At 33.0% G+C, this 17,902-nt stretch overlaps 6 protein-coding genes across 6 annotated transcripts; 4 read left to right on the top strand and 2 right to left on the bottom strand.

Annotated features, from left to right (window-relative positions):
- Positions 1-1,343: 1,343 nt before the first annotated feature.
- WICANDRAFT_77721 (uncharacterized protein) lies at positions 1,344-6,260 on the top strand (the record flags this gene model as incomplete). Its single annotated transcript, XM_019184598.1, has 1 exon — positions 1,344-6,260. The coding sequence occupies one exon, from the start codon at positions 1,344-1,346 to the stop codon at positions 6,258-6,260; it is 4,917 nt and encodes a 1,638-aa protein (XP_019040277.1).
- A 296-nt stretch (positions 6,261-6,556) lies between these two features.
- On the bottom strand, positions 6,557-8,896 carry WICANDRAFT_28500 (Zn(II)2Cys6 transcription factor; the record flags this gene model as incomplete). Its single annotated transcript, XM_019181492.1, has 1 exon — positions 6,557-8,896. One exon carries the CDS (start codon positions 8,894-8,896, stop codon positions 6,557-6,559), a length of 2,340 nt encoding a protein of 779 aa, XP_019040278.1.
- A 617-nt stretch (positions 8,897-9,513) lies between these two features.
- On the bottom strand, positions 9,514-10,707 carry WICANDRAFT_83310 (PIG-U family protein; the record flags this gene model as incomplete). The annotated part of the gene is made up of 1 exon (XM_019185522.1): positions 9,514-10,707. The coding sequence occupies one exon, from the start codon at positions 10,705-10,707 to the stop codon at positions 9,514-9,516; it is 1,194 nt and encodes a 397-aa protein (XP_019040279.1).
- Positions 10,708-11,834: 1,127 nt separating this feature from the next.
- On the top strand, positions 11,835-13,436 carry WICANDRAFT_61639 (uncharacterized protein; the record flags this gene model as incomplete). The annotated part of the gene is made up of 1 exon (XM_019183225.1): positions 11,835-13,436. One exon carries the CDS (start codon positions 11,835-11,837, stop codon positions 13,434-13,436), a length of 1,602 nt encoding a protein of 533 aa, XP_019040280.1.
- A 655-nt stretch (positions 13,437-14,091) lies between these two features.
- On the top strand, positions 14,092-15,684 carry WICANDRAFT_28480 (uncharacterized protein; the record flags this gene model as incomplete). Its single annotated transcript, XM_019181488.1, has 1 exon — positions 14,092-15,684. One exon carries the CDS (start codon positions 14,092-14,094, stop codon positions 15,682-15,684), a length of 1,593 nt encoding a protein of 530 aa, XP_019040281.1.
- A 633-nt stretch (positions 15,685-16,317) lies between these two features.
- WICANDRAFT_27965 (uncharacterized protein) lies at positions 16,318-17,889 on the top strand (the record flags this gene model as incomplete). The annotated part of the gene is made up of 1 exon (XM_019181431.1): positions 16,318-17,889. One exon carries the CDS (start codon positions 16,318-16,320, stop codon positions 17,887-17,889), a length of 1,572 nt encoding a protein of 523 aa, XP_019040282.1.
- Between the last annotated feature and the right edge of the window lie 13 nt (positions 17,890-17,902).

Raw genomic sequence — 17,902 nt, forward strand, 5'->3', positions numbered from 1 at the left:
TTGGTAACATTGAATATAGTACCACTAAAGAAGAATTAAAAGAATTGTTCAAAGATTATTTAATTGAATCAATTCAAATTCCAACCAGATCACCAAGAACTAAGAATGGTAAAAGAGGTACACCAAAGAGTAAAGGTTATGTTTTCATTACTTTTGCCCCAGAAGTTAAAGATTTAGATTCAATTATCAAAAAATTCACTGATTATGAATTTAAAGATCGTAAGATTTATTTAAGTCATCCAGCTCCAAAGGAAGAATCATCAAATGATGATGATGAAACTAAAAAAGCTGATGAAACTAAAAAAACTGATGTTAAAAAATCATCAACATCTGCACCAAAACCAAAAAAAACCATCACCAAGAAGGAAAAAATCCCATTTGAAAAAGGTACTAAATCTAATGATACTATTTATTTGAAAAATTTGGATTTCCAAACAAGCGCAAAAGAATTGAGAGATTTTTTCACTGAAGAAGGTGAAGAAGTTAGATGGGTTAGTGTACCTTTTAAAAGATTACCTCAATTTATTTTGAAAAAATTAGAAGATGAAGGTAAATTAATTAAAAAAATAAAGGTTTTGCATTTGTTAAATTTAAATTAGGTGAAGATGAAAAAATTGATGATAAAGTTGCTAAATATCAAGGTAAATTGTTTAAAGAAAGGGAATTACAAATTAGTGTTGCTGTTGATGTTAGACATGTTGAAGAAGGTGAAGCCGATGAAGGTCAAGAAGAAGCTACTTCTGCTTAGATGCTGATTGCCTTGTGTTTTATTTTTGCTACTTTATATGATATGTGTGTTACTGTGAATGTGAATCTTGTCTACTCATTTTGAAGTCTTTATTGATATTTGAAAGAGGGCTTAGACTGAAAAAAAGAGGGTGCATACATATGAAAAAAAAGATATGTTTGAAATTTATAAGTACTTAAGTTAAAAGAGATGAATGTACGAAAAAGTTGTAAATTCTGTGAAAAAAAGTGTAGAAATGTAAATAAAAGTGTAAAATTGTGGTGTATGTAATTGACCTATCTATGATGATTTCCACGGCTTTAACACGGAGCACAAGTGAAAATTTTGATAGAGCCATGAGGCAAAAGCTATAAACTCTAGAGAATAACGTAATAACAGATTATGTTATTACTATACTCTTTATTCTCCTCTTTAACAGTGACTCATTCCATTCTTTTCCCTTTGAAATCCTTCAGTTAAAGCCTTCAAACGCGTGTGCCGATCAGTTCAAAGAGGCTGCATCTCCAAAATAATTGCAATTTTTCATCCTTATAAAAACAGCAAAGGCCCTCAGCTTCACCTCCAGCACCAGAACCTTCACCTCCAGCATCTCCCAATGGACTCTCCCTGGCACTGCAACAGCTCCTGGCACTACGACGACCTCACGCCCTGCGCGAGGGTCAAGTACTTTGAAACCGCCCTGCCTTTGGCCATCCTCTCAGCTTCAGGAGCCATAATATTAGGGAAATCCCTTGCAAATTATCTATCCATCAAGAACAAGAATCTATCAAATGAATACGAACCGTTGCTACGTGCTGCTAATGATCAATCCCATGGCTCATTGCTAGATGGTGATGACAAGGAGTTCACTGAAAAGATTAAAAACACTCATTTTGATATAGCGTCATTGCCACCGGTTAAGCTAAATGGTAAACCTCATGGTTCAATTAAATATGTCCCAAGATCTAAAACTGAGAAATTTAGAGTCGTATTTGAAGAATTGTTGATTCTGATACAAATTGCATTAAATTCTACCAAGTTTTCCAATAAGAATGATGATAATTCAACTGCAATCTTTATAAACATAGCATTATGGTCATGGTTATTAATCTTAACCACTATAAGATTATCAAACCTAAATGATTCTTTCAAAAAATTGATCAATATAATTCCAAATTTATGGGTCAATAATTTTGTCACATATCTATTCTTATGGTTCCCAAGTTTTATATCATTCAGAAGTGCATTAATTGGTAATACGTCATCTCCAATCCATTATTATACAAACTTCACCATCATCTCCATCCTATTTCTCAATTTATTAACTTCTAAAATCGGTTATAAAACTCCATTCATCTATATCACTGATGAAAACTCAACCCCTGCTCCAGAACCAATAACAAGATTGAGTAGCTTCATCACATTTAGTTGGGTGGATCCAATGATTTGGCAATCATATTTAGAATCTTTGAAAATTGAACAAGTTTGGGACTTAAGATTAGAAGATTATTCTTATTATGTTCAAAAAAGTTTTAAACAATATAGTGATTCAAGAAAAAATTGGAAGTTTTCAAATAGATTAATCTTATATTTTATTAATAATTTATTAATTATGGGATTTTGGGCAATTGTGGAGACAATTATTTTATTTGCTCCAACTTTATTATTGAAAAAAATTTTAGAATATGTTGATGATACAACAACAACTTCTAAAAATTTGGCTTGGTTTTATGTTTTCTTAATGTTTATCTTTAAATTATTAGCTTCTGTCTCTTCAGGTCAAGCTTTATTCTTGGGGAGAAGAGTCTGTATTAGAATCAAATCAATCATTATTGGTGAAATTTATGCAAAGGCTTTAAGAAGAAAATTATCAGCTGCTGATCAAAAAACCGAGGAAGATGAGGATGATGATAAAAAAAAAGATAAAGATCCTCAATTAGATAATAAAGAAGATGGTGATGAAGAATCCAAGAAAACTTCAGCTAATCTTGGTGCAATCATTAATTTAATGGCTGTTGATGCTTTTAAAGTTAGTGAAGTTTGTGCTTATTTACATGCTTTTGTCGGTGCAATCTTTATGATTTTCGTTTCAATCTATTTATTATACAATTTGTTAGGTTGGAGTGCTTTAGTTGGTGCTTTTTCAATCATTGTATTGGCTCCTGTTAATTATACTTTGGCTCAATATTTAGGTACTTTAGAGAAAAAAATGTTGTCAGTCACTGATAGACGTATTCAAAAATTGAATGAAACTTTCCAAGCTATTAGAATTATTAAATTTTTCGCATGGGAAGATAAATTTTCAGATCAAATTTTGAAAATTAGACGTGAAGAATTAAGTTATTTGAAGAAAAGTGCATTTATGTGGGTTGCTTCATCTTTTGTTTGGTATATCACACCAACTGTGGTTACTTGTGTTTCATTTGGTTGTTATATTTTCATCTCTCATAAAACTTTAACCACTCCAATTGCATTCACTGCTTTATCTTTGTTTAATTTATTAAGAAATCCATTGGATCAAATTAGTGATATGTTGAGTTTTGCCATTCAATCAAAAGTTTCATTAGATCGTGTGCAAAAATTCTTGGATGAAGAAGAATCAACAAAATATGAACAATTAACAGCCGTGAAGAACAATAACAATAACAAGATTGGTTTTGCAAATGCTTCATTCAGTTGGAACTCAAAATCAGATGTTGATTTCAAAATTAAAGATTTAACAATCGATTTCAAATTGAGAAAATTAAACGTTATTATTGGTCCGACAGGTGCCGGTAAAACTTCATTATTAATGGCTTTATTAGGTGAAATGGAATTAACAAAAGGTGAAATTTACTTACCAGGCTATAATGCTAGAGAAGATTTAGAAGTTGATAAAGACGGTTATACTGAATCAGTTGCTTATTGTTCTCAAGCTGCTTGGTTATTGAATGATTCAATTAGAAACAATATTATATTCGCTGCTCCATTCAATAGAGATCGTTATAATAAAGTTGTCGAAGCTTGTGGATTAACTCGTGATTTTGAAATCTTGAAAGCTGGTGATCAAACTGAAATTGGTGAAAAGGGTATTGCATTATCTGGTGGTCAAAAGCAAAGAGTTTCATTAGCAAGAGCCTTGTATTCAAATTCAAGACATATCTTGTTGGATGACTGTTTAAGTGCTGTTGATTCTCATACTGCTCTTCACATTTATGAAAATTGTATTTCTGGTCCATTAATGGCAAATAGAACTGTTTTATTAGTTTCTCATAATGTTGCTTTAACAATTAAATCTGCTGAATATGTTATTGTTATGGACAATGGTAAAGTTACTCATCAAGGTACTCCTCATGAATTATTGGAAGCTGGTGCCTTGGGTGATGATGAAATGATCAAATCAAGTGTTATGGCTTCAAGAGTTAATTCTTCATTGAACTTAAAAGATGTGCAATCAAATGATTCTTCGGTCACTGAAAGTGTTGCTAAAAAATTGAGAAATCCATCAGAATCAAAACCAACTTTAATTGATGAAGAAGCTGAAGAATTGGAAAATTTGAAAAAGGGTAAATTGATTGAAGAAGAAACTAAAAGTGAAGGTGTTGTTTCTGGTGAAGTTTATAAATGGTATTTCAATGTCTTTGGTGGGTTCCCAATTGTTATTGCATTATTATCAATTTTCGCAGTTGCTCAAGTTTCAAATATTGGTCAATCTTGGTGGGTCCGTGCATGGGCTAAAAACATGGAGAATAGTTTATCCATCATGGGTTCAGTTGTGGAATCAAATACCTATTCAAATACAATGATCAAATCTGTGACAAAACCATTAAATGTTTTCATTTTGAAATACCATGTTGTTAAAAATAGCGTTGAAGTTATGAAGACTGAAAATGAATCTATTTTCTATATCACTATTTATGCTTTATTAGGTTTCACTTATGCTGCAATTTCTTCATTTAGAGTTATCATGGTGTTTTTAGCTGGTATTAGAGCTTCTTCAAGAATTTTCAAAAAAGTTTTATTAAGAGTCCTAAGAGCAAAATTAAGATTTTTCGATTCAACACCAATTGGTAGAATTATGAATAGATTTTCTAAAGATATTGAATCTATTGATCAAGAATTGGTTCCTTTTGCTGATGGTGCATTGGCTTGTGTCATTTCTGTTATTTTCATCTTGTCATTAATTACAGTCATTACTCCAGGTTTCATCTTTTTGGCTATTATAATTGTTGCCTTGTATTATACAATTGCATTCTTTTACTTGAATGGTTCAAGAGAATTGAAGAGATATGAATCAATTACAAGATCACCAATCCATCAACATTTCAGTGAAACTTTGGTTGGTGTTAGTACTATTCGTGCTTATGGTATGGAACGTAGATTCTTGCAAGAAAATTTGGTCAAGATTGATGATAATAATAAACCATTCTTTTATATGTGGGTCACAAATAGATGGTTAAGTATTAGAAATGATTTAGTTGGTTCTTTGGTTATCTTTTTCAGTGGTGCTTTTGTCTTGTACAACATTAATAAAATTGATGCAGGTTTAGCAGGTATTTCGTTATCTTATGCTATTGCCTTCAATGAAAGTGCATTATGGGTTGTTAGATTATATGCTAACGTTGAAATGACCATGAATTCTGTGGAAAGATTAAAGGAATATTTGGATATTGAAGAAGAACCTGCTGAATATTTACCAGAGAATGAACCTCCAGCAAACTGGCCAGATCAAGGTAGATTAGAAGTTAGTGATTTATCACTACGTTATGCTCCAACTTTACCAAGAGTTATAAAGAATGTTACATTTTCAGTGGAACCAAATAATAAGATTGGTATCGTTGGTAGAACAGGTGCTGGTAAATCTACAATTATCACTGCATTATTTAGATTTTTGGATCCAGAAACTGGTTATATCAAAATTGATGGTGTTGATATCACATCAATTGGTTTGAAAACTTTGAGACAAGCTATTACAATTATTCCACAAGATCCAACATTATTCACAGGTACAATTAGATCTAATTTAGATCCTTTCAACAGTTATAATGATGAGAACATCTATGAGGCTTTAAGAAGAGTTAATTTGATTACAAGTAATGAAGTCTTGAACACTTCAAATGCTATAACGTCAGATGAAAATGTTAATAAATTCTTGAATTTGGAAAATGAAATTACAGAAGGTGGTGGTAATTTATCTCAAGGTCAACGTCAATTAATGTGTCTTGCAAGATCTTTGTTAAGATCACCAAAGATCATGTTATTAGATGAAGCTACTGCATCAATTGATTATGAATCTGATTCAAGAATTCAACAAACCATCAGACAAGAATTCTCAGAAAGTACAATTTTGACAATTGCTCATAGATTAAGATCTATTATTGATTATGATAAGATTTTAGTTATGGATGCCGGTGAAGTTATTGAGTTTGATCATCCATACAATTTGATTAAGAATGCTTCATCAACATTTTTCAGTATGTGTCAAGATAGTGGTGAATTGGAAGTTTTAGTTCAATTGGCAAAGGAAGCCTACACTAAAAAGGTCAACAAATAGGTAGGTCTGGGTTATTAAAAAGATAAAAGATAAAAAAAGGAATTTTATACAAAACAGTATTAAAAACAAAAAAAAATACGTTGGTTTTACATTATATTTTTAGAAAGTATTCGGATAGTAATATAATTATTGTTTTTTGATTAAATATTATATTTTAGAAGTTTGTGAAGTTACTATGTAGGGCTGAGCAGTTCAAAGTATCAACATCTTGTATTAACTCTTTATAAATAGTATATTAAATAATCGTAAAACATGAAGGGAAGGCAAAATCATAAGTCATATTAGTGTAAACAGCATCAATTTGTAGTTGCATTTTTGATCATATCGTCAATAGCATTGATCGTATTCAAATCAAATTCAGCGAAATTGTAATCATTAAATTCAAAGTCCAATTGGTTCTTATCAATCCAATTACAACCAGTATCAGATTGGGGAGACATTGGCTCTTCGGAATTTGGCCAAGGTAAATCTGACTGCTGAACAGTATTCAAATTCAATGATGAATAGGTTGGATCAGTTGGGAAGCCTCTATTGAAATCTGTACCAGGTGTTGATGTACTATTAAGTGGTGTTGAGACATGATTGACTGGGGTAGATTCACTGTTATTTGAAATTGACAAATTATCAATATTTGTTGAGTTTATGCTTCGTGATGCATCAAATTCATTTTCATCCTCTTTTTGAGCCCGAACATTTGCATAATTAGTATCATTATGGAAATGAGAATGTAGTTTATCAGCTAAATCAGGCAATAATTTGGTTATGCTTTCCAATAAGTAATTTGCAATCTTTGAACTTAAATACCAATGTGATGAAATTTGATAGATACCAGATAGTTCCAACTTCAAATACTCTTCATAAATATTCAATTCATTCGAGTTGAAAGATCCTAAGTTTGGATCTTTACTTTGAATCACCTGTGAATACCAAAGGTACGACGACAAATGAACTAATCCAGCAAAAGCCAAAGAACATGCACTCAATGGAGTTCTTTTCAAAATATCTAGAGGATTTGTATCAATCAACGTCTTTGATATAGAGTTTGCAGCATCTATTGTCTTTCTGGTTTCAATAATCTTTCTGGACTTTATTAAATCTTTATCTGATGGTAGGTCTTGACAGTTATCATCTGTTTTGTTCAACTGATCATTTAAAAATTCAACACATTTCAAATTCTTGGGTATATCAGGTCTCCACAAAAATGATAAAGGACGATGGGTAAAAATTTTGGCATAATTTAACATCAAAATACCTTGATGCACACCATTATTTATACGGCCCATACCGTCAACCAAATAAGGTAATTTGTAGAAATCTGGGTTTGAAAATTTTAGTTCCCAATTGGATAAAGATGCACTCAATTTAGTATATTGATGACCAATGGAAACATTTGAAAAAATGATGTTATTCAACCGAACTGAATCATCAACTAGTTTTGAAGTGTGTGCTCTTGTTTCATAATCAAATTCAAATCTATCTGGTTTGTTAGGAAAGTTTACAAAACATTCCAAAGATGTTAATGAGGAGACAGTTTTACCATCTGAACAGCCGATAATAATATCCAAAAAGAAAAGTTCCCAAAAGCATCTTCTTGCACAATCTTTGAGTGTTTCTTCTTCTAAATTCCTTACCCTTTTTGTGTTATAAAAGTTAACATTAAGCTCATCCACTGACCCTGTTGGTGTTAATCCATTCACAGCTGATGAGGAAGCACCTTTCTTATTTAATGAGTTACCATTAATGTCTATATCACCTTTAAATCTTTCAATATCCAAATTATTGATATCTAAATGGATAGCCAACTCCATGCATTTTTTCCTTATTGATGTGCTTAAATCATGGAGAGCAGATATATGACAAACAAGCGACAAAAGTATCAAAGTTTGTAAAGTGATCAAATCCCTCGGTTTTTTTTCAATCAATCCATTAATTTCAATGACAATATCAAACACTTGGTTTATATTTTTGGAGTATTTAGAACTTGTATAACCGTCACCAATCAACTTCATAACTGCTAATAGCTCTCTAGGCTCATCTGATAGTAGTAAGAAGTTGTCAATTTCATCGATAGATGGTAATAATGGATGTGCAACGTGGAATCTTGTATAGTAATTGTTGATTATTGATGAATGATCAAAAACTTGATCTAAAAACTTTCTACCAGCAGCTGAAGGTTGTTTGTGGAATGGTTCCATGTTAACATTTTGCTCGCCACGTTCTTTAATCGTATTAGCCTTTTGCTTTTTAGTGCAAGGTAGATTGAGCTGAGAGCCATCTCTCAAAAATGAGCAAGATTCTTTATCATGACCATTTGGACAATTTGCTTCATTATGATCAACAGGTCCACCATTGTTTGGTATACATGGCAGTATTGGGACTTCAATATCAACATCTGTTATATCAGTTTTTGACGGTTTAGCCTTTTTAACACCCTTCTTTCTTGATCCTCCTCTATTACTTTTAACATATGAGCATTCTTTATCATGTTGAGTACATCTTCCACATTTTGGGTATTGTCCATCACAGCGTAAGTGCCTATGACGACACTCTAGACAAGCTCTGGAGACATGTTTGGCATTTGGTCTCGCCCTCTGCGAGTCGTTTAAGGATTCTGGTAGTCTTTGCTCTTCACTCATCTTTGGATATAGAATATCGACACTATCTTATCACGGCGGCTAATCAATGAGAGCTCTGGTGGTTGGTTTCAAAGTTGATAGAAGTGACCCAGAAGAGTATAGAAGTGGTTTGTGTAGAGCGTAATTCTGTAGCCAGCAGTTCTTGTAGTTATCTGATGATTTTCCCAAACCTATCCTTTGATTGGAATAATTTATTGTTGAAACAGTATGAAAAGCGTGAAATTTCTAGCAAATAGTAATCCAGCAAGTTCTAGTACAGGAACGGGTATGAAATAGATAATTCACTGATTTCTCCCGAATTGGTTTGATCTGTTTGTTCGTTTCTAAAGGCATTTTTCAAGACGTTATGGACTTCGAAGTGTTTATTTTTTTTATTAAAGGCCTAAAAATAAGCAGCCAAAATTACACTTTTATATAGGCAAACTTCTATAAATGACTGTTTTTTTAAATATAAAATACATCACTAAATAGCGCTCATGATATAGACTACGTTAATCGCCTTTAAATTGGCATGTTCTTAATTATATTATGCTGTTTTTCAAAGCCCGCAGCAGTTTTTAATTGTGACTATGTCATTTTTGTTGAGACACACCATAATAAGTAGTGATGAAAAAAAATCAAATCTGAGTAACTTTTAACTTGATATTTGATTCATCAGAGTCATATTCATATCTCAAATATCCCCATGTAAAGTCAACCAATGTGCTGATAATACCCAAGGAGTACACCAATGTGATGGCATAAAAGAAATTGGAGTTACCAGATCCTAAATCAATCCAAAGATGGTAAAAAATTGGTGACAATATGATTGAATGTAGTAATAGCAAAATAGAAATGACTGGATATCTCAAGAATGGGAAAACAGGTTTTAATAAAAACAACAATGAGATGTAAAGTGATAAATCACCTAATGATGGATAACTTTTAGAAAAAACCAACCAACCCCAACTTAAAATAAATGCAAAAATACCATTTAATCTGATTGTTAATGGTAAAACAAATGAAATATTGTATAAATTGAACACTGAGTTATAGAAAGGAATGAAAAATTCAAACATTTCAGTGAAATAATACCACCATAAACCTAGATTTGGGGCAATTTTAGTAAATTTCAACACTGATCCATAAGTTGATTCAATAAATTTCCAATCTTGACCTAAAATGTAAAAACTTGAACCAATCAATAAACCTAACGATATCACTGCTGAAACCAAAAACAACCACACTTTTTGATTTTGACCATTGTTGTTTTGATGAATTAATTTGATCAGTGGAATAACTAAAAAGATTGGATGATATGATAAATATGAAGCAATACTAATACCAACACCTGTCAATAACACATCATTATTTAAAGCAGAGTTTAATGTCCACACAATAAAGAAATTTTGAAACAAAACGGTAGATTTACTCAATGTACTTAGAATAGCTAGTGGATTCAATGCATAAATCAAACCAACAATCCAAGGTTTGAAAAAAATAGTTTCATTCTTTGATGATATTTTTGCACTTATATTGATCAAATAATAAACAATATAAGTATCAACAATTGAATACAACAATTGATCAAAATCTTGAAAATATTGATACAAGATGATCAATAAGGGTTGATGATGTACCACACCTCCATCATATGGGTTTATATTACTTGAATAAAGGAAAAGACCTTCTTTTAACGATTTGTAAGATGTGATCAAAGTTGAGAATTCAATTGATTCTTCTAATGAATTAGCTATACTTGGTGCTATTATAAATATGCCAAACCTTATTACAAATGCCAGTATGATGACTTTCTTATCTAATGATAACATCTTGGGTATTGGATATGGGTGAGCTTGCTCTTCATTTGATGAAGTGTTGATGTTTTGAATTGACCATTAAAAAAATCTATGCTTCGTGTCAGAAAATTACCTAATGGATTAGTAATCGCTGCACACAAAATTCGAGAATATTATGTAATCAAATCTCCTAATATGTAATTTAATCAAAATATATATAAATAAGACAAATATTGCTATAACTACAATTCTGGATTTAATTCTTATCTGCTTTGTAGTCGTGAACTAAATTTTCGTGGATTATTATGGTGTTTTGGCCTTTTTATGATTTTAATAAAATAAATTTAAAGATTACAGATATTATCAACCTAGTAAATCTTATTTCACAGAACAAATTGGAGCTTTTCAAAATAGCTTAGAAAAAAAGTTCTGATTCTTACATGAGAGCACCGATAGACCTAAAGTAAAACTTAGTTCAATAAAAATTGTAACTTTTTCCATCAATAATAGAATATTTATGTTGATTAAAGCTTAAATCTGCCATAATTACACGGGTAAATAAATTACCCTTAATTGAACTAGGGACGTCATACACATGAACAAGAGAAATACTTTTCTTTTTAAATTACGTAATGAAGAAATTATATATCTAATCTTTAATAATATTACATTATCCTCTCTGTTATTCCTGTATTGTTTATTCAAAACTCACTAATCTGAGGCTCTTAACTATGGTGTGTCCCTGTTATCAAAATTTTACCCAAAGTAGATAGAGTTATCTCGGAAAAAGATCTTCCTCGACGACGTCAATGCTTGGAGTCAAAAGAGTAAAAAAGACCATGTTGCTCTTTGGCTCCGGCAATTGGAGGCCCATCAACTGGTTGTGTTAGTGAGTGGGATGTAGGCAGAGCCCTAGAGAGAGATAAGGAGCTAAAGTATCAAAAGGCTCGTTTACCTCTTTGTTTAGACTGCTTGATAATAGGCGAAAGAAATTGATATGCTGCTTCAGTTATCTATAAAAATGCTAAAAAAAATCTCAACGTAGATCTAACAAGGGAGCAAAAAACATTTATAAACTGGAGAAAAAGCACATTTTCTTTTTAATACCCATGCTCTCGAGTCTTTAGTCTAAACTCAAAACACACATTTAGACAGCAAAAATGTCAAGTAAAGATCCAGAGAAAACCCCACAATCAATAAATTTACTTGATCAAGATGAAGGTGAACAATCAAGTTTATCAACTGACTCAAATTATTCATACAATTTCTTCAAATCCCAAAAGGGAGATTTATCAAAATTTGACACATCAGATGTAGCACTTCGTGCAAAGATAAATCTAATCAATAATGCCCTTGATGAAATTGGATTCACATGGTATCATTTTAAATTATTTTGTTTGAATGGTATGGGGTATGCAGTTGATTCTCAATTAACTTTAATCCAAGGTTCTGTTCAAACTTATGTCCGTTATCAATATCGTCAGCCTTATCCTTCAGATACTCATGCTCTTTACGCTGGACTTTTAGTTGGTGCTGTATTTTGGGGGTTTGGTGCTGATTTAATTGGACGTAAAATTGCTTTCAATTCTTCGTTGTTGATTAGTGCAATCTTTGCAATTTTAACTGGTGTTATGGGGAATTATGGAACTTACTGTTTATTCTTGGGGTTATCAGCTGCTGCATCTGGTGGGAATTTAGTGTTAGATACTACAGTGTTTTTGGAGTTTTTACCAAGTAAGGATCAATGGTTAGTCACATTAATGGCTTCATGGTGGTCGATTGGACAAGTTGTTGCAGTTTTGATCACTTGGGGGTTCTTCAGTCAGGATAAGTATGTTTGTAGCGGTTATGATGATTGCCCAGAAGCAAAGAATATGGGTTGGAGATATGTATGGATAGTTAATGGTGCTATTGTTTTGATTATCGCAATTTTGAGATTAACAGTTATCAAATTGGAGGAAACTCCTAAATTTTTGGTTTGTAATAGAAGAGATGAAGAAGCTGTTGAATGTTTACAAAGAATTGCAGCAAAGTATAATAAACCATGCTCATTAACTATAGAGGATTTGAAAGCTTGTGGTGAAATTACATCAAACGAAAACTTTTTAGAGAATTCTTCATTGAAATCAACTTATAGATTAACTGTCAAACACTTGAAGAGTTTATTCGCAAACAGAATCATGACCATATCTTCAACTTTAATAGCTGTCTCATGGGCCTTGTTGGGTATTGCATATCCTTTATACACAAACTTCTTGCCAATTTATTTGGCCACTAGAGGTGCTGAAACATCTGCCTCAACAGTTGGTGGTGTTTATCGTGATTCTGTGATTTCCAATGTTGCATCAACAGCTGGTGGTTTAATAGGTGGTGGACTTTTATATTTCTTCCCATCTATAGGAAGAAAAGGTGTTATGGTTTTCGGTGGTGTCTCTAGTATGGCTTTATTCTTTGGTTATACAGCTGTTCGCACTAGAGCTCAGAATGTGGGTTTATCATCTGCTGTTTATACCTCCATTTTCATATATTATTCTTGTCTATATGCCTACACCCCAGAAGTCATGCCATCTGCCAGCAGAGGAACTGGTAATGCTCTTTGTGTTGCATTGACGAGGTTCACAGGTTGTTTTGTTCCATTGATTGCATATTTTGCAAATACTAGTTCGGCTTTACCTGTTTGGATCTGTGGTGCTTGTGTTGGTGTTATAGGGATCTGTGCCCTATTCTTTCCTTTCGAACCATCGAAACAAAGAGTTGCATGATGATAAATAGAGGTTATTTAGATGCTAATAGATCGAAGTTTAGATGTTTTATAGAGTGTTTGCTGTAGTAACACAATAGTAAAAGCTTTCTGAATCACATTTTGTACCTATTTTGTACCAGATTTCGGTAAAGAGGCTATAAATGATATCTACCACTCCATTAAGTATTCTTCAATGCCTCTCTTTATAACTCACTGATTCAAAAGATCCTTCCCAATTAAAAATCTCCATAGTCAAGAATTCACCATCAAAGCCAAAGTTCGCGAAACCTTAAAAAGTTGCACATGGGATCTCGAAAAAAGCACATGTGCATTATTGTTGCAACTTTTGATGAGCCAGAGTCTCACCAAAGAGAGAGTATCCACATTGTGTAAGGTATGGATCTAATGAAGACAATGAATGAGATTCCCACTACTGAACAAATCTTAACAGCCCTTTGAAATGTCCTCAATCTCTTGTTTTGTTGGACTTTGGCCATCAAAGTGTTGAATTATCAAGAAATCCTGTCAACGTGCTGCTTAAAAAAAACTGTTCAAGATGCAGAAACTGATCGACTGACTCGAAGCCCATTTATAAACTCGTCGAATGCCCTTTTACCTCAAGGAAACTTTGTTAGACTCCAAGTCACAAGAGGATTAACCAACAAGAGTTAACCATGTCTACAGACGTTGAGAAATCCCAACAAATCCTACACACCACTAAAGAAGATGAACGTTCTAGTTTAAGTTCATCCACTGATTATTCTTACAAGTTTTTCAAGGCCCCAAAGGGTGAGCTATCACAGTTTGATACTTCTGATATTGCACTACGTTCTAAAATCAACTTGATAAATGATGCTCTCGATGAAATTGGGTTCACATGGTATCACTTCAAACTGTTTTGCTTGAATGGGATGGGGTATGCTGTTGATTCCCAATTAACATTATTACAAAGTTCTGTGGCAACTTATGTGCGTTATCAATTCCATCAAACATATCCTTCAGATACACATGCTCTTTATGCCGGTTTATTAACAGGTGCTATCTTTTGGGGGTTTGGTGCAGATTTGATTGGAAGAAAGATCGCATTCAATTCATCTTTATTGATTAGTGCTATATTTGCTATCTTAGCTGGGGTGATGGGTAATTTTGGTACTTATTGTTTATTTGTTGCATTATCTGCAGCAGCATCTGGTGGGAATTTGGTTTTAGACACTACTGTGTTTTTAGAATTCTTACCAAGTAAAAATCAATGGTTGGTTACATTAATGGCTTCTTGGTGGTCTGTTGGTCAAGTTATTGCAGTCTTAACCACTTGGTTGTTTTTCAGTCAAGATAGATTTGTTTGTGAAGGTAAAAATAATTGTCCCGGTTCTGAAAATATGGGATGGAGATATGTTTGGATCGTTAATGGTGGTATTGTCCTGGTTATTGCAATTTTGAGATTGACTGTCATCAAATTGGAAGAAACTCCTAAATTCTTGGTCTGTAATCAAAGAGATGAACAAGCTGTTGAATGTTTACAAAGAATCGCTGCAAAATACAATAGACCATGTTCATTAACCTTGGAAGATTTGGAAGCTTGTGGTGAGGTTACTTCAAATGAAAACTTTATGAATAAACCTTCAATCAAGACAACCTACAAATTAATTATCAAACATTTGAAAAGTTTATTTGCAAACAGAATAATGGCAACTTCTTCCACTTTGATTGCAATTTCTTGGGCATTATTAGGTATATCATATCCTTTATATACCAATTTCTTACCAACTTATCTAGCAACAAGAGGTGCAAATACATCAGCTTCAACTGTCGGTGGTGTTTATCGTGATTCTTTAATTTCAAACTCAGCATCAACAGCCGGTGGGTTAATAGGTGGTGCAATTCTTTATTTTTGCCCATCTATTGGAAGAAGAGGTGTCATGGTGATTGGTGGATTATCTAGTATGGCTCTATTTTTCGGTTATACAGCTGTTCGTACTAGGGCTGAAAACGTTGGTTTATCATCTGCAGTTTTCGTTGCAATCTGTATCTATTATTCTTGTCTATACGCATATACTCCAGAAGTTATGCCATCAGCTAGTAGAGCCACTGGGAATGCTCTTTGTGTTGCATTGACAAGACTTACTGGTTGTTTTGTTCCATTAATTGCATATTTTGCCAATACTAGTTCGGCTATTCCAGTTTGGATCTGTGGTGCCTGTGTTGGGGTTATCGCTGTGTGTGCCTTATTTTTCCCATTTGAGCCATCAAAACAAAGAGTTGCTTAGATCCAAATGCATAAAATGATTTAATAATATACTTTAGACTAGTTTTCTTTGAAAAATGGATAAAAATGTAGTAAATTTTACTGAAAAATCTCTGATTAGTATTAAAACTGATGGTTTGATGCCCTGGGTGTTGAAGATGTGCACTTACCATTTAAATTTTAATACACGAGTTTCTTGACTTGAAAGCAACTTACAATATTTTGTACTGAGTACTGAGGACTCTAAAGTGAATGGATGATACCAAAAGAATGACTGCCTATCTCATCAAAATGTTTACTGTGGCCGTATGATCTGGGGAGTTTCATTTAGTTCAAAAAAACGTCATACCCAAGAGCCTCTTGATGCACAAAGTGACACATTTTAATGAACCCCAGCTTTTTGCTTTGATCATCGTTTTCAAGATTAACGTTTGATAACCCTTTAGTTTATATCTTCTCTTGAAATTTAGAAAATAAACAAATCTAATAGGCTAATGATCCTCTCTTTGAAATTCTTAACACGAATGAGCAAGCTTGGAATACAGTTGATAATTGCAACTAGATATCTCATCTAATCTTTTCCAGATATAAGCTTACATGTTCCCATATGGAAACTAAAAGATCACAATACACTCTCAATGAAATAATCACAATTATGAGTTCCACAAAAGCTGAAAAGACTTCAAAATCTCTATCAGATGAAGAAAGTTTAACATCTGGTAGATTCTCAAGTTTCTTTATAAAGAAAGGTGATTTATCAAATTTTGATACAGCAGATGATGCATTCCGTTCCAAGATCAATCTTATAAACGATGCCCTTGATGAAATCGGATTCACTTGGTATCATTTCAAATTATTTTGCTTAAATGGAATGGGTTACGCTGTTGATTCTGATTTAACTTTTTTACAAAGCTCAGTTGCCCAATATGTTCGTTATCAATATAGACAAGGGTTCCCTGCCGATTCAAATGCTTTCTTTGCAGGATTATTCTTCGGAGCTTTATTTTGGGGATTTGGAGCAGATCTAATTGGAAGAAAAGTTGCATTCAATTCCTCGTTATTCATGAGTTCAATATTTGCTATATTAACAGGTTGTATGGGGAATTTTGGTACTTATTGTTTATTTGTTGCATTGACCGCTGCTGGTGCTGGTGGTAATCTAGTTATGGATACAACTATATTTTTAGAGTTTTTACCTCATAAGAATCAATGGCTTGTTACTTTAATGGCTGCCTGGTGGTCTATTGGTCAAACAGTCGCTGTTTTAACTGCATGGTTATTCTTTAGTCAAGACAGATTTATCTGTCATAATGAGGATGATTGTTCTGATGCTAGTAATAGAGGGTGGAGATATGTTTGGTTTGTTAACGGTGGGTTGGTTCTAATCATTGCAATATTGAGATTAACAATTATTGAGCTTCAAGAGACTCCAAAGTTTCTAGTGGCTAATAACCGTGATAGGGAAGCTATCGAAACACTACAAACGATTGCAAATAAATACAATAGGACTTGTTCATTAACATTAGAAGAGTTAGAAGCACTTGGACCAATAACTTCAAATGAAGATTATTTACAAGAGAGTTCATTTAAAACTACGTTTAGACTCATTTGGAAACATATAAAGACTTTGTTCAGCAATAGAGTTCTTGCATTGTCCTCAACATTGATCTTTTTATCTTGGACTTTGCTGGGAATTGCATATCCATTATACACAAATTTTTTACCAATTTATTTAGCTACAAGAGGTCTCAATATTTCACCCCAAACAGTTAGCGGTGTTTACAGGGATGCTGTGATTTCCAATGCTTCGTCAATGGGCGGAGGATTGATTGGTGGGTTTTTGTTGTACTATTGTCCAGTATTGGGTAGAAGAGGCGTTATGGTGATTGGGGGCCTTTCAAGTATGGCCTTGTTCTTTGGATACACTCAAATAAAGACAAGGCAGCAAAACGTTGGGTTATCAAGTGCAGTTTATGTGGCTATTTACATTTATTTTTCATGCCTTTATGCTTATACACCAGAAATTATGCCATCAAATGCTAGAGCAACTGGTAATGCTCTTGCAATCTCTTGTATGAGAGGCATGTCTTGCATTGTACCTGTTATTGCTTACTTTGCTGATACTGGTACTTCAGTTCCTATTTGGATTTCTGGTGCCTGTATTGGAATCATTGGTATTTGTTCAATATTCTTACCTTTTGAACCATCGAAACAACGGATTGGTTAGTCAACAGAATTGA

This window comes from Wickerhamomyces anomalus, assembly GCF_001661255.1.
Source record: "Wickerhamomyces anomalus NRRL Y-366-8 unplaced genomic scaffold WICANscaffold_2, whole genome shotgun sequence".
NCBI classification, from domain to species: Eukaryota; Fungi; Ascomycota; class Saccharomycetes; order Phaffomycetales; family Wickerhamomycetaceae; genus Hansenula; species Hansenula anomala.